This window comes from Podarcis erhardii, assembly GCF_964252035.2.
Source record: "Podarcis erhardii genome assembly, chromosome: 12".
In the NCBI taxonomy this organism is placed as follows: domain Eukaryota; kingdom Metazoa; phylum Chordata; class Lepidosauria; order Squamata; family Lacertidae; genus Podarcis; species Podarcis erhardii.
In genome coordinates, this window is record NC_138513.1 from 26,623,981 (window position 1) to 26,638,047 (window position 14,067).

General features: G+C 37.7%; 1 protein-coding gene across 1 annotated transcript in view; it reads right to left on the reverse strand.

The window, feature by feature from the left end:
• Positions 1-1,635: 1,635 nt before the first annotated feature.
• The window catches only part of AGMO (alkylglycerol monooxygenase), a 49,240-nt gene continuing 36,808 nt past the window's right edge, over positions 1,636-14,067 (reverse strand). Inside the window, exons 4-5 of the mRNA XM_081881815.1 lie at positions 3,837-3,940; positions 1,636-1,746 (exon numbers count right to left, since the gene is read on the reverse strand). Of these exons, the coding sequence (XP_081737941.1) occupies positions 1,642-1,746; positions 3,837-3,940 (209 nt within the window). The 3' untranslated portion in view covers positions 1,636-1,641. The remainder of the gene's footprint in view (positions 1,747-3,836; positions 3,941-14,067) is intronic.

The following is a 14,067-nucleotide window of genomic DNA, read 5'->3' on the forward strand; positions in this document are numbered from 1 at the left end:
AATTAAAATTAAATTATATTAAAATGAATATTTCTGAACCAGGAATCTGTTATTCTACTTGTGATGCATTTATATAAGTTTCCCATGCCAAATCAAAACAACCTTTTGACAACTGATTCAAGAAGCACTATCCATATGCATGCATGATATTTGGATGTTGCTATGGAAGGCAAGCATGGACCTCCTACACCAAGTATTAGCTAGCAGGTTGCAGAATGTATGTACCTTGCCAAAAACCAGCAGCAGAAACCAAGTTGAAAGGTTCAGTTGAGCCTTATGCAATTCCCTCCTACATCTCCCTCTATTCAGTTGTTACAAAAGCACTATCATGTTGTCTTTTTCAAATGACTATCAATAAACACTTTCCCTCAGCCTTTTAAGGGCCTGATTCAGCTCCTGAAGTATTGCATTTCAAAGCCCTCTTCTGTTTATTATATCAGTAATTTTGAGAGGAACAACTATACCATTTATTTTAGAAATTTAGGAGCATCATTTATCTAAGCTAAATATTTACTTTGGGGGAATTTCATGCAGGGCAGCAACACATGATTTAATGTTGCAATAGAGGTAGCCTTGAGATGAGAGAGGCATTTTGTAATGGAAGAACACTTAATTAAATATAATGTAGAATTCACATCTGTCAGACAGCAACATCTGAACAAAATTAAATTTAGTTCTGTCACAATAACACCTGGACCCTTTTCTTTATAAAAAGCAGGACTGCTTTATTTGTCCTAACAGCCCATTGTGATTTTGGTATTTTATTATAAATAGCAGACCAGTGTAGTATAACCTTCAGATTTATAATATTTTAAAAGCTGAGGCTATATTATATATAAAAGGCCAAGTGTAACTGCACAGCAAGTAAGCCAAACAATATGCACAGGAAACCTGAAAACAGGATGAGAAAGCATTTTTAGAACTATGTATGGCCTCCTCACAGCAATCTGTGAACTACGTAACTGAAAATAACTAAGCACTTTGTAATGTAATAAGCTACAGTTGTAGTAGAGGATAATTATTTATTCTAGGATTAATTTAAATATGGGGTGATGGCTATTCAAAATAGATTGTTGTATGCAGCAGAAAAATAATATGATCAGTACATAATCCTTGCATATTACTAAAACTTGAAACAAAGTTTACCTGAGAAATAGCATGATGACTAATTAGTTATCAACACAGAAGACTAACAAATATGTGCTCAAATGCACACATGAAACTTTCATGAGCAGCTAATCATTAGGACAATGGAGGCCAACACCAAAATTTGGTCATGATTTTAGATCATTATCAAAATGATCTGATGATCATTGAAAATATTTTCATTGATATGTCTTTCTCAGATATAAAGTCTATCTGTGCTGCAGCAATTAAAATAAAAAGTGTAAAAATATAGTACTAAAATAGTACTTTGGTTTGATATGCTGAAGTTAAAATATTTTAAACTAACTGGGACCAAATGGCCTGTGTGTGTGTGTGTGTGTGAGTGAGAGAGAGAGAGAGAGAGAGAGGAATAAAAAGGAGCATATGTTTCTCTTTAAAGAAATCAGAAAAATACTTCTGTTACACAATAAATCAGCTACTAGTAGATTTCCAAGACACAGTTCCAGACTAAGAGCTTAGGCATTGCTAAAGATCCTAAATTACCTCTGTATGTATCCAGAACTGGTAAAGGAGATTAAACTGGAGATGAACAGCACACACTGAGGGAGGAATAAAGAGAGCCATGGGCAAGTAGAATATCTGAAAATTAAGGAAGACAAGTTAACAAATGGATCTACCAAATTATAATAGACATAATTTTATTCATTTAATAAAAGAATTATGGGAAACTCCACATTCAAGACATGCCTGAGATGACAAAGATAGAAGAAGCCAGCAAAGAGAAAATGTACCCACTGCAATTCCCTTGGTTGCTATTCTGGTTATTAGATACATACCATCATACTCTGAAATATGCTTTCTTGAAACTTAGTATGGATAAAGATGTGCTATAACTAAAATGGTTGCCACGTTTCATTATTTTAAATTGCTTAACTCAATTGTTCCCTTCATTGCTGTTCTGCCATGGAACTGCTAACCAGCCAAAACTCTAAGGGTGAATTCCTAGTGGATTGTAAATGTCCACAATATTTTCCAGCTATTCATGTGTCTCCACTCAATTAATGTCATCAGGTAAAAATCTGAAAAGTTCAATGACAGAAAAGTCAGCAGTTGGGTTTGTATCCAACCAAGTCTTATTTCACTGCACTTGTAACAGAAAGAGGTTCTAAGTAAAGAATTTAGGAAGGTATTCTAGTGAGATGCAAAATGCTTAAATCACAGCACATTGCTTTTTTCCAAAAGCACGAAAAAGACTGTGGCAATTCTAATTAGTTTCCATTTTGGCATGGCCAAATTTATCTAAAACAAGAACCACTGTCACATTTCAACTGGATCCGTTTGAACATGGCAGGCTACCCATCACTGGAGACCACAAACATTTGCTATGAAACAGAAGCCAGAGATCTCCTATTAGTTAACTATTATTTTGTAAAATCTTCTAATGTCATTCTTCATTAGTTTGATTGCAAGTCTCACAAACAGTCAACAGTGCTGTTACATACTACGGTATTTGCTTATATATAGTGACCACAAAAACAGTTAATTCTATTTTTTATAAATCTAAACGGCAGAATTTTCAAAGTAAGTAGTAAATTATGTTAAATAGTTAAGGGAAATTATGCACCCTGATGTAGGGCAAAGAAATGAAATCCAGGTTGCAATTCTTTGCAACCTGGGAATTCTATATGGGAATAAACTCATCTGAACTTAGTGGGGAGTTACATCAGAGTGAACACACATAGGATCGGGCTCCATATGTCATTAAACCTCAGAGAGGATTTTTTTAAAAAAAACCCACACCTCAATTTACTGTTTTCCGAGCCATTTTACAGGGGCAACCCCAACATCAGAAGCTCAGAACCAGGTGAGGAGAACAGACGTTTGCGTCCACAATCACTTCACACTTTTTCAAATGCATTCCGCATACTGTGACATCACAGCAAAGATCTTTCCACTGCACATGGTCAGTGACAACCATAAATTTTGGCTGGTGATCAAGGCTAGGTTCAAGTCCGGTTTTGTGGCCATGTATTAATACCTTTTTAGTTACATTTTAAAAGAAAAGTTCACTTCCTTAATTTAGGTGACTTACAGTGTGTGAATTGGCAGCACCAAGCACCTGAACAGTGTAGCAACTACAGTCCCTAATCCAGTGCTAGGACTCACTTGCACAGCCCTGACTATTTGTCATGGGCATCCACTCATGCTATTAACACAGAAGCACAACACACTATAAATGTCCCAACCAACCAAAGGAACTTTAGAGCAAAGGAACTTAAGAGCAAAGCCTCCTTCCTACATATAGATATCACTTCCTAGATTGGGGAGAAATATAAGAATTTTGCTTGCCTGTCAAGGTAGTTTTGTGTCATTTTATTTAGAACACACACACAATACATAAATGTCATTTCAATGTCATTTAAAACAATTCTCTTTATATACAAATCAATTAATTCATTGTTAATTCAACATTTATAATTTTAGTTAATAGAAATGTTGCAATTGCACTTAAGTATTAAATTCATTTTATTTACTTATGTCAAATATATTAATTTTTAAGATATAGAGAAAGTAGAATCCACATGGAAGTTTAAAGTAAATAAAGCATTTTACTAATTACTTTTTGAAAAAAGCTTAAGTCATAGATTTGATATCCCTAAAGTTGATGACTGACACACATGTTTAGCCATTATTTTATTGCACAACAGTGTAACTTTTATGCAACATACCCAAGATGCATACTTCTGCAGGACGGATTGCCTTAATGCTGTGAATAAATTGTAGTCCTCAGAACTGTGATGAGCTTGGTGTCCTGCCCACAATAAATTAATCTCTGAAAAGACAAATAATTCATGTGAGCCCTGGAATAGAGAACAAAGCATTTTGTTCCTATAATCAAGTAACTATCACAATTAATAAAAATTAGCATGTGATACACATATTTCAAAAATTATAATGATGGTGATTAATTAAATTTACCAGTATATCCCACCCTTCTTCTCAAAGGAGCCAAGAGCAGTAAACAAAGGACATTGTATGGAACTGACCTCCTGAGAAGGTGGTATCTGCAGGGGGTGATCACCTGCAGAGGACAGTGATTGATTGGTAATGTAAGATGTGAGATCATTTTTTCAGTTATCATAGTCGATAGGTGCAAACTCCATGGAGCTGAGGACACCTCCATCCCGCCCACAGATTATGTGGGAACAGAGCTAAGCTGCTCCCGATCTTGAGGGGGTGGGCCTTATAAGGCCTCCCCACAGTGGCAGCGAGCCTTTCAGCCTCCTCCCGATGCACATGTTGTCACATGTGTGTGTCGCAAATGTAATGTCATATGCAAACAATGAGCCCCCCCCCCCAATGTTGGGAGGAACTCAGTGTCTCTGTCCTGGTCCCATTTTATACATCAAAATCAGCTAATTCCAGAATCTCTTTAGACATTCTCTCAGGATCATAGGATATCTACACCTAGGAAAATGATTGAGGCTACAATCCTATGCATTGAACACCCATTGAATAAAACAATATTTACTTTTGAGGAAATGCTCATATAATTGCAATCAAACAATATAATTGCAAAGAAACAATCACCCTGCCCAAGTGCCTTGATAATTCAAATGACCTATGTAGGAACGGCTCACAATTAAGTGGCTCCCACATGATTGAGAGAATATCTAATGGACCCCTCAGTGGGGTTAATATAAGTGAGAAAAGTTACCTATTTAAAGAACTGAAGTAATACATACAGAAATAAACTGTAAAGCGAGGAAATTGGGAGGGTTTTCAGGACATATTTTAAGAGAAATTGGAAGAGCGTGTGCGCAATTAGATATAATCTTTATCAGTAAAGATAAGCTAAATAAGAGTAAGCGTCTTATTATGTAGTAATGCTTTATTTGTAATCTTTCATTCTCTATCGTTCCCTGAACATAATATTGATGTCTAGAGATATCATGATAATTTTACACTTTTGGCATAATAATAATAATAATAATAATAATAATAATAATAATAATAATAATTTTATTTATATCCTGCCCATCTGGCTGGGTTTCCTTAGCCACTCTGGGAGGCTTCCAGCAGAATATAAAAATGTAATAAAATGACAAACGTTAAAAACTTCCCAATACAGGGCTGCCTTCAGATGTCTTCTGAAAGTTGTATAGTTCTTTATCTCCTTGACATCTTATGGGAGGGGATTCCACAGGGAGGGCGCTACCACCAAGAAGGCCCTCTGCCTGGTTCCCTGTAACTTCATGTCTCACAGTGAGGGAACTTCCAGAAGAACCTTGGAGGTGGACCTTAGTGTCCGGGCTGAATGATGGGGGTTGTTCATTTTGTTTGGTTTATTTCCATTCTTAAGTGTGATGGTGAAAGAGGTCAGAAGCCCTGAGCTGATGATTAAATGCCTGGTTGGTTGATCAAGGCCTCCATTCCTATAATTCTACTAAGGAGACAGGGAATCAGGCAGCCACCAATCAGCAGCCATGCGTATGCATACTGATTGTCTCTATGTCCCTTGCCTCACTATCAATAGCCAAAATATATCAGGACACTGTCTTCTTTAAAATAGTCTAGGTGGCCTGGTTGCTATGAATTTTAGATATGTATGTCTATTTTGAGACAGTTTTGAGAAGGAATTTGGCAAGAAGAACTGAAAAGACCAAGTCTTTCATGGCCATCAGATGTGTAGCCTGAGGCTCTGTGGAGTGTCTTGAACTCATCATAATGTGAAAGTGGGTGGTGGAGTCTAGTAGTTGTCTTCTTAAAGTTAAACAAATCTCAGGTCACCTGTGTTTCAAAGAATGAAGTTTACATAAATCTGCTGATAATGTGAAAGTTGACTGGATGGCAGCCAGATGAACTCTACTTAGTAACAATGGAAAGGTAAACTTTTGTTGAAACGATTAAGCAAGTAACATTTGGCAAAAATTGGGATCTTGTTCATTATATAAGTATATGATTATAAACATCAATGCTGTGGTATCTTCTACTGCCAAAAGTATATTAGGAGTGATGATTAACCTGTTAGATCAAATTTACCAAATCCAATATGTTAATGAATCTTCAGGTCATTCATTCCAAGACACCAGAGAAATTGCAAACTACTTGTAAGTTAGATATTAGCATATGACAGCCAACAAATTATGACCTGCTAATAATATAGGATGCAACTTAAATTATCCTAGACTGTATCCTGAGCTCCTCAAAATCCTCACATCAGCTATACTGAAAAACTATTATTTAACTGACCCATCAGGAAAATATCCCTAACATGCAACCTGAGAAATCGTTTTTGAGAATTCATCTTCTCTTGAAGCAGTATCTTAAACCAATTCTTCAGGGAAATGAGTATCTTAATCCACCCTTCCTAATGAGTGCACTAGGGGATGAGTTATTCATGCAAACTACAATACTGTGCAATAATTTGTATTTGAAATACTTCCTAGGACCATGACAGAAGCTAAATGAGTGAACAAAAAAATCTAAAAAGGGTGGAGGTTAAAGATCTGTCTCCTTAGTTGTTTTAAAAGCATATACTTCCTATCACAAACTGTGTGTAACACAAACCTTGACTCAATGAGATACAGCTGTACAAACAGTACAGTAACTGGATCTTGCTTCTTTCCCTCAGTCATTGTGAAAAGTTCAAGTAAGAGAATTCATGATGATTTTTACATTGTACATTCATTTAACTTAAGGTAAAATGGTATTCAAAAAGAATTACTAGAAGTCCATTTTATTACTAGCAAGTATTCAATTAAAGAGTGAGAAACCAGTGAGAACAATGCTGAATCATGTTCTTTGTCTTAAATACATCAAACAGTCAGCTGTGGAAATGAGTGATTTAAAAAACATAGCCCAGAATTCTTGCACAGGTGGGACAGAACTATGTGCACACAGAGCCTCTGATTGCTATTTTTACAGAAAAAGGTTCCTACTGCCTAAGAGGAAACCCATTGATCAATGAGAATAGTCATCAAAACTTCCACTCCTGCACCTTATAAACAGATTTCCACTTTATAAGCAGATACTTATTGTTTGATTATTTGATTAAAATATATACCAAGGTGGACTTGTCTTTTAAAAGCTAATTTTAAAGACCTATTTCTGAGAGAAGAATTTGCAAAAGCAACCAATAAAGGCCAGTATAACTTCCTTGAGTTTAGAAAGTTAACTGTAATACGAGCTCTTATTTTAAGATGAACAGTTTAATTACATTGGGAGCAGATGTGGTTTCATGGAAAATACTAGTACTGTATATTGTTGTCTATACATATATATTAGATCTATTTTCATTTTGTAAATGTAGACAGAAACACTAATGGTTAGCCTATGGACTATAGACCGTGTCCTATTTGAAAAATGAATTTTTTTAAAAAAATCCATTGGGCTCTTACTGGCAGGATAAATACTGGCAGGATAAATAAATATTTACAATGTGAGCTAAACCAAAGTTTCACTCTGCTCTGTATTTGCAATGTAGAATTCCTTTCTAAAAAGAAAGAGTTAAGATTAAGTAATGAATGAGGAGCAATGATCATGCCTAGAAGAACTGGAACAGTCACACTCACTGCTGGTCAGCCCTGAACACAGGTGGCAGCCTGTTTTATCTATTACTACAAAATATACAGCTGTAGCCAACACATTGTAAAATACAAAAGGTGTCTCTACAAGGATGGAAAGCACACCAGTGTCAGTCAACTAACATAACTTATTCTCCCCAGGATCAAAAACAAAAATAAAAACGTTGAATCTAGGGAAGGGGAATTTAAGCAAACACTTTTTTTTCTAGCAAGACAAAGGAAGTAGCTACACGGCTGCAAACTACAACATAATTTCATTAACATTTCCATTATACTATTTTCAACTTAAAGTTGTCCACAATTACAAATGTTACACATGGTTAAAGACTCAATTTCAAATACCTTTTTTCCATAATAGTTTTCCTTTAACAAATGAACTAAAATGTCACATGCAGAATCCAGATACACTAGCCGCATAAATTTCTTCTCTTCTCTTCTCTTCTCTTCTCTTCTCTTCTCTCTCTCTCTCTCTCTCTCTCTCCCCCCTTAATAATGGTCAGCCAGTCATTGGAAATTAAATTACTGACATGCACCAGAGCCTAAATAACTTGGAACCAGCATATTTAAAGGGCTGCCTTCTCCTACAAAAATCTGCCCAAACTCCAAGATCTGCTAGTAGAACACTTCCCTGGGTGTCCCAACTTTCAGAGATGAGAGCGGCACTAGGTTTGAAGGAGTCTTTGGCATACTACCCTGAAGAGTCCCCCATTCCATTGCTTGTATTAAAATGTTGCTAAGTATGTAACTTTTGAGATGTAGTATCAGAAATCAACTGATACATTCTTAAATAAAAAGAAACCAAGTAACTTTAAATTTCTTGTTTTTCATTTCTGCTCCTTCAGTATCCAGTGTGTTAATATTTTTATCCAGCCGTCAAATCAACTGAAACAAGTAGCCAGAAGTCAACCCCAGAGGGTAACTTGAACCAGAACACACCAAAGTTGTTCCTCCTTTTTTGTTGCAATAAAAGAAAAATTTTATGGGAGAGCTTGCCAAGATATCCCACTTGCCAGCTTTTGTGTTAAGGACTGCTAGAGATAAGGCACTTGGTAGGTTCAGGTAGGAGGCTGGTGGTAGTAAAGGATAAGGGTTGAAATCCATTGTGATCCAATGCCAATTGTTGGCTTCTCCCCATATCCTCAGTTTAAGGTCTGGAGCTGCACATAAATGTATCATATTGACATAGCTTGCCCTTAAATGCTTTTAACACATCTGCATAATGTTAAAGGAAAAATGTATCAATATATGAACCATTTTAGGGAAAATTGGCAATTTACTGATTTTTCTTTCTCTAATTTGATTTTTCCATTCATTCTCATTCCCATCACTCAAAAATTAAAACCTTGTGTGGTCTGAAAATGATTCAGTGAGTGGGATAACTTAGGATCAAATAGAAAAATCAGGGAATATGTTCCCAGGATATACATGCCAAGAACTATAGCAAGCTAGTGCAAAACCTGCCTCAAAGATATGTACGTGTGCCAGAAACCCCTGCCTGATCTTCTGCCATACCATCTGAATAGCAAAGCAATCACTCCCACAGAGAAGATCCACAAGCATTCTAGAAATTCAAAACAAAAACCATTGATCTGAGGCAATGTGGGAAGAAATCTCCAAAGCAAAAAGTAGTACAGACCTCGTCCAGGAAAAATAGAGACAGCCAGGCCCTCCTGTAGTAAAATCTCAAGGTATCTTGTACACAGCCTATGTTAAGAGAGTGTAATCCATATTGATTTTGCCCTTCAAGTCTACAACAGCTTTATTTTTTAGGTAATACATATTCATGCTTTTTAAAGTGAAACATGTCCAAAAAGCCACATTATTTCAATAGGATTTTGATTTGTTTGTATTTATTAGTAAGCATCATATTGAGGCTCGGGGGGTGGGATATTTGTGATGGGTGAGCTTGACTAGATATCACCATAGACAAATTTGGAAACAAAACAAATTCTTTTTTGCACAATTGGAAATAACTCACTTCCTTTTCCTATCCACCGTAAGGCTCTAAAAAGCACCCCTCTAGCAAAGTCAAGAGTGTGACGAAGACAGAAGTGCTCAAGAGAGCTTTTCTCACTCACTTCATTGCCCAACTGTAACACAACAGCCCTGCAGTGCTGCCAGCGGCCTTACTCTCCAGCAGTTACTGCCACCACCCTCCCAATTACTCTTTCTGCCCCAGATGGAAAGGAACCTGGGATGCACTAAAGCAGTGCCCTAGCACTCAGTTCAACTTGCACCTTTGTGATTCACTTGGAGTGTAGTGGAAGCATTCACTCTCTCCGAGTCCCTCCCAGACCTCAGAAGAGTGTGGTTGTAATTCCAATCCAAAATTCCCAGTAGCATGAATGCCAAGTGTTTAGAAATGTAGGGATCCAAAAACTCTGAGACTGGCAACCATATACACAGCCAAATTAAGAAACTTTTTTAGAGGGGAAGCAGAAGGTCAAAACATAATATAAAATAAACCTGAGCACTGTGGCTCTAAAACTGAGCTTGCTTATTCACTACACTCGTTGTTCAAGTTTACTCACAAAGAATCACCAAGGCTGGTCAGCTTCATAGAAGATTCCAGCTTGGAACCCTGGTTCTCTAAAGGGACCTGGATACCCTGATGTTGGGAGGTACATTCCCCTCTCTTTGGGTGGGGAACCTTGCCTCTTTTTCCTCATGTTCTTCAGGTAGGCATTTTAAGTACCCATTTTGCACATGAAGAGCCTTGGCAGGAGACATGTGACATCTTGACTTAGAGAAATAGTGGGCAGCTCAGACCTTTCTTCACAAAGATTTCATCCACCGCTTTGCTAAGTGATTACCTTTCATAGCTACCCCTGTGAAAACTGGGCTTGGGAGCAAAAGCCAACCTATGTTTGGGAACCCTCTTTTACCATGCGTCTTCCATGGGCCAGTGTTCCTAGTGACAGTTCTTTAGCACTGGTAAGTCGGAAAGCCTTCTCTTATTTGGCATTTAATAAAAACGAGCGAAGAATTTCAGGACTTCTAATGATCTCCTCTTCTTTGAGACAAACATCACCAAAGCCACCACAATTTCCTGAAGAATTTTGGTAGCATCTCCGGCCTGTCTGTCCATCCATCTTCACAAACATCAATTCTTCTATCACACTCCAACATTTTGTTTTGTAATACTGAAGCACGGAGCAATTGAGAAGTAGGAAGACAGGAAGCTGCTTATAATGAGTCAGACCACTGGTGCCTCTAACTCAGTACTATCCATATTGACGGGCAGTGGCTCTCCAGGGTTTCAGACTGGGGGGTCTCTGCCAGCCCTATTTGTTGGAGATGCTGGGGGATGAAACCAGTACATCCTTCATGCAAAGGAGATGTCCTGCCACTGAGTTACAGCCACATCCCTCGGGAAGGGGGCAGGCAGGCAGGTTTGTGCAGTGACAGAGCACAGGGAGCCACGTAGCCTTCCCTTCCTTGCTCCTTTCTTGCTCAACCTAGGAGCACACTATGCCAACCCAGGTGGCATCTAGGAAAGGGAAATAAGAAAGGTGGCTTTGTACAGTGCATGATGACATATTCCTACTCTTGACTCAAGTTCAACAAATTAGCCCTAGCATGCGCAAGGAAAGATGAAACACACTCTTGGAGCAGAAGGAACAGGACAAGGAGAATTCCAAATCCCAGCCAGCCAATTCTGAGCTAAAAGGATCAATGGTCCCACTCAATATGCAGCTGCTTCTTATGTCCCTGAATTGAAGTGGAGAACAACAGAGACAAGGCAGGAATAGGGTCCCTCCCACACAAATGTCCCTAACTACACATGTATTTTAAAAAGATCACAAGCACTTAAAATTAAAAACACATAACCAGACAACAACTGATGAAGGAATCTGTTTTAATTTCCTATGGGTGAACAACTGCAGGCAAAGCATGCAGCTTCTCCCTTCTGGGAGAAGCCACTTCAAAATAGGTTACTCACATGCTGAGAAGAACATTGTTCCCATTGCTGGACAAAACTGAATGAAACCAAACTAAATAAACAGGAGACAAGCTTCCCTGCAACACCTCAAACCCTTACAAAGAGTTTAAAGTAGCAGCCTCAGATGCTATGAAGTCAGAAGCCCATGTAGACACAATAGCACTCTGATGCTACTTTGGCAGCTGGGCTGCTGCTCCTCTACTAGTCCAAGAATACATTTCCATAGACTAATATCAACAGCAAAGCCAACATTTAAAGAAATCAAAGCATTTTTTACATTGTGGAGTGCATACATTTATAACTCAAGTTGCGTTAATAAAAATCTGAAATGTCACTGGGAGAATATATTTCGTTCTGAAAGGATCTGAAGAGGAAACAACTGGAATGAGAATGAAAGGGAGAAGATAATTCTCCTTTTGTTCTTTTTTTTTTTGTAAAGGGTTCTTATTTTCCTGTGTTCTGGGCTGTCTCTATAAAGATTGATGTTTGGTGTCACTGCTAGGAAGTGCAAACTGTTCAGCTTCATTGCAAACTATGTCCTCATCCTCCTGCTCTGCTGGATACCACATACTTTGGCAGCTGATATTCAGATGGGAAACACTTTTAATGGCAAGAATGGTTGCCAGTGAAACCTTTTCCCACAATGTCCAAAATTCTGAATGTGCACACATTAAAGGGAAACATTAAAGTTAGAGTACGCCAAGAGTGAACAAATTAAATAAATAAAAAATGCAGATATTAACTAAGGTATGTTGATATTACTTCTACAAACTCAAAAAGAGAATCAAAATAAAAGACAATTGGTCAACCATATACTTAATAAGTAGTTTTGGTCAGGATCTAGAAAACCATCTGACCTAGTTTTACATCCCAACTGGCAGCGTTCGAAACTCCCATCGTTCTAGATGCATTTTGCGACAGGGAATTTCATTAATGTGAGCAGTTTGTGAGCCCTGGGCGCAGTAATGAGCCTAAGATTTCAGATTAAAACTGCCACTGCTGGAAGAAAAGGAGGTGCTTTTCCTGCCTCCCCACTTCCAGCCACTCCCTGAAGACTGGAGAAGGGACTCTCATAAGAATATTAGTGGGGCGGGCAGGGGAAGTATGGCTTTGTTTTTTGCATTCTTCAGATGAGGACTAGACTATGTGAAAAATGAACATAAGATTTTATCTGCAGTTCATTCATTTTCAGTTTTGTATTTTTGTTCTAAAAATTGTGCCTAGACACTCCATTACAGCACCCATAACCTAGGTTTGGGGTGCCATTTAATTTCTAGCTTTCATATCTCAGTTTCTAACACCACCATCTGGGTCCCCATATCTACTTTGAACATCATCCCCACATATCATGGGGAAAGTGGCTTTCAAAAGTCGTTTGGGTCAAGGGCCCACTGTTTGAAAGGTTGTGTTAAGTCCCATTGCAAATAACTAAGCTGATGGACACACCTAATGCAACTCTTCAAATCTTGGCTTGTGTGTTTAAAATTGTGTATGTTTAGTTTACATGTATTTTTAAAAGAAAGTCTATTTACATACCACTTTCTTTGCATAGAAATTTCACTTCAAGTGTATGTATGGATAGAAAAAACAGACAAGCTTATTTTGTAGGAGATGCACCCCCCTCAATCTCCTGAATTTTAATATGGGGGTGGGGAGGGGAGAACTGCTTATGCTTTTCCCACAATTTAAGCCAACCTGGTATTGGATGTAAATAATATTGAATTAATTAGTTCTATCATATTCAGTATATATGAAAATGAACAATTGCCAAGGAAGTCCGACATTTGACTTCAAAAGAGAGAACTTTCCCCAAAATGAGGGTAAAAGAGAAGTTGATAGCGAAAGTAAAGAGTAACAAAACTCTCCAAAATGCTTGGGAGTTGCTCATAACCACAGTAACAGAAGCTTGTCTCGAATGTGGAAAATACCACTGAGGCAAAGAGGATGCTAATATGATTAACAAGCAAAGTCAATGAAGCTATTAGAGACAAGGAGGCTTCCTACAGAAAATTAAGAATAAAAAGAACACAAACTTTGGCAAAAGAAATGCCACGACCATTGTCCACTACAACCAAGTATTCATTTGAATGCTTCCAGGGCAATTTGTTTGCTTGCTATGTCTTAGTTCTTGACTTATTGCAATACCAACTAAGCAATTTCTTTAAACCACACACATATTTTTCTAAATTTGGTCTCCACACAAGCAGTAATATAGTAAAAAAAATAAAAATCAGAGAACAAAGATGGCTGAACTTTTCTGTGATTCTTACAGAGTGGTAGTAAAAAAAAATGCAGTAAGGGTGGAATCCTAACCCAACTTACCTGGAAGTAAGCATCATTGATTTATATGGGACCTACTGCTGAGTAGACATGGTTAGCAAGGGATTTCTGGCTAACCTGGTAATGCACATAGGAGCATAGGAAGCTACC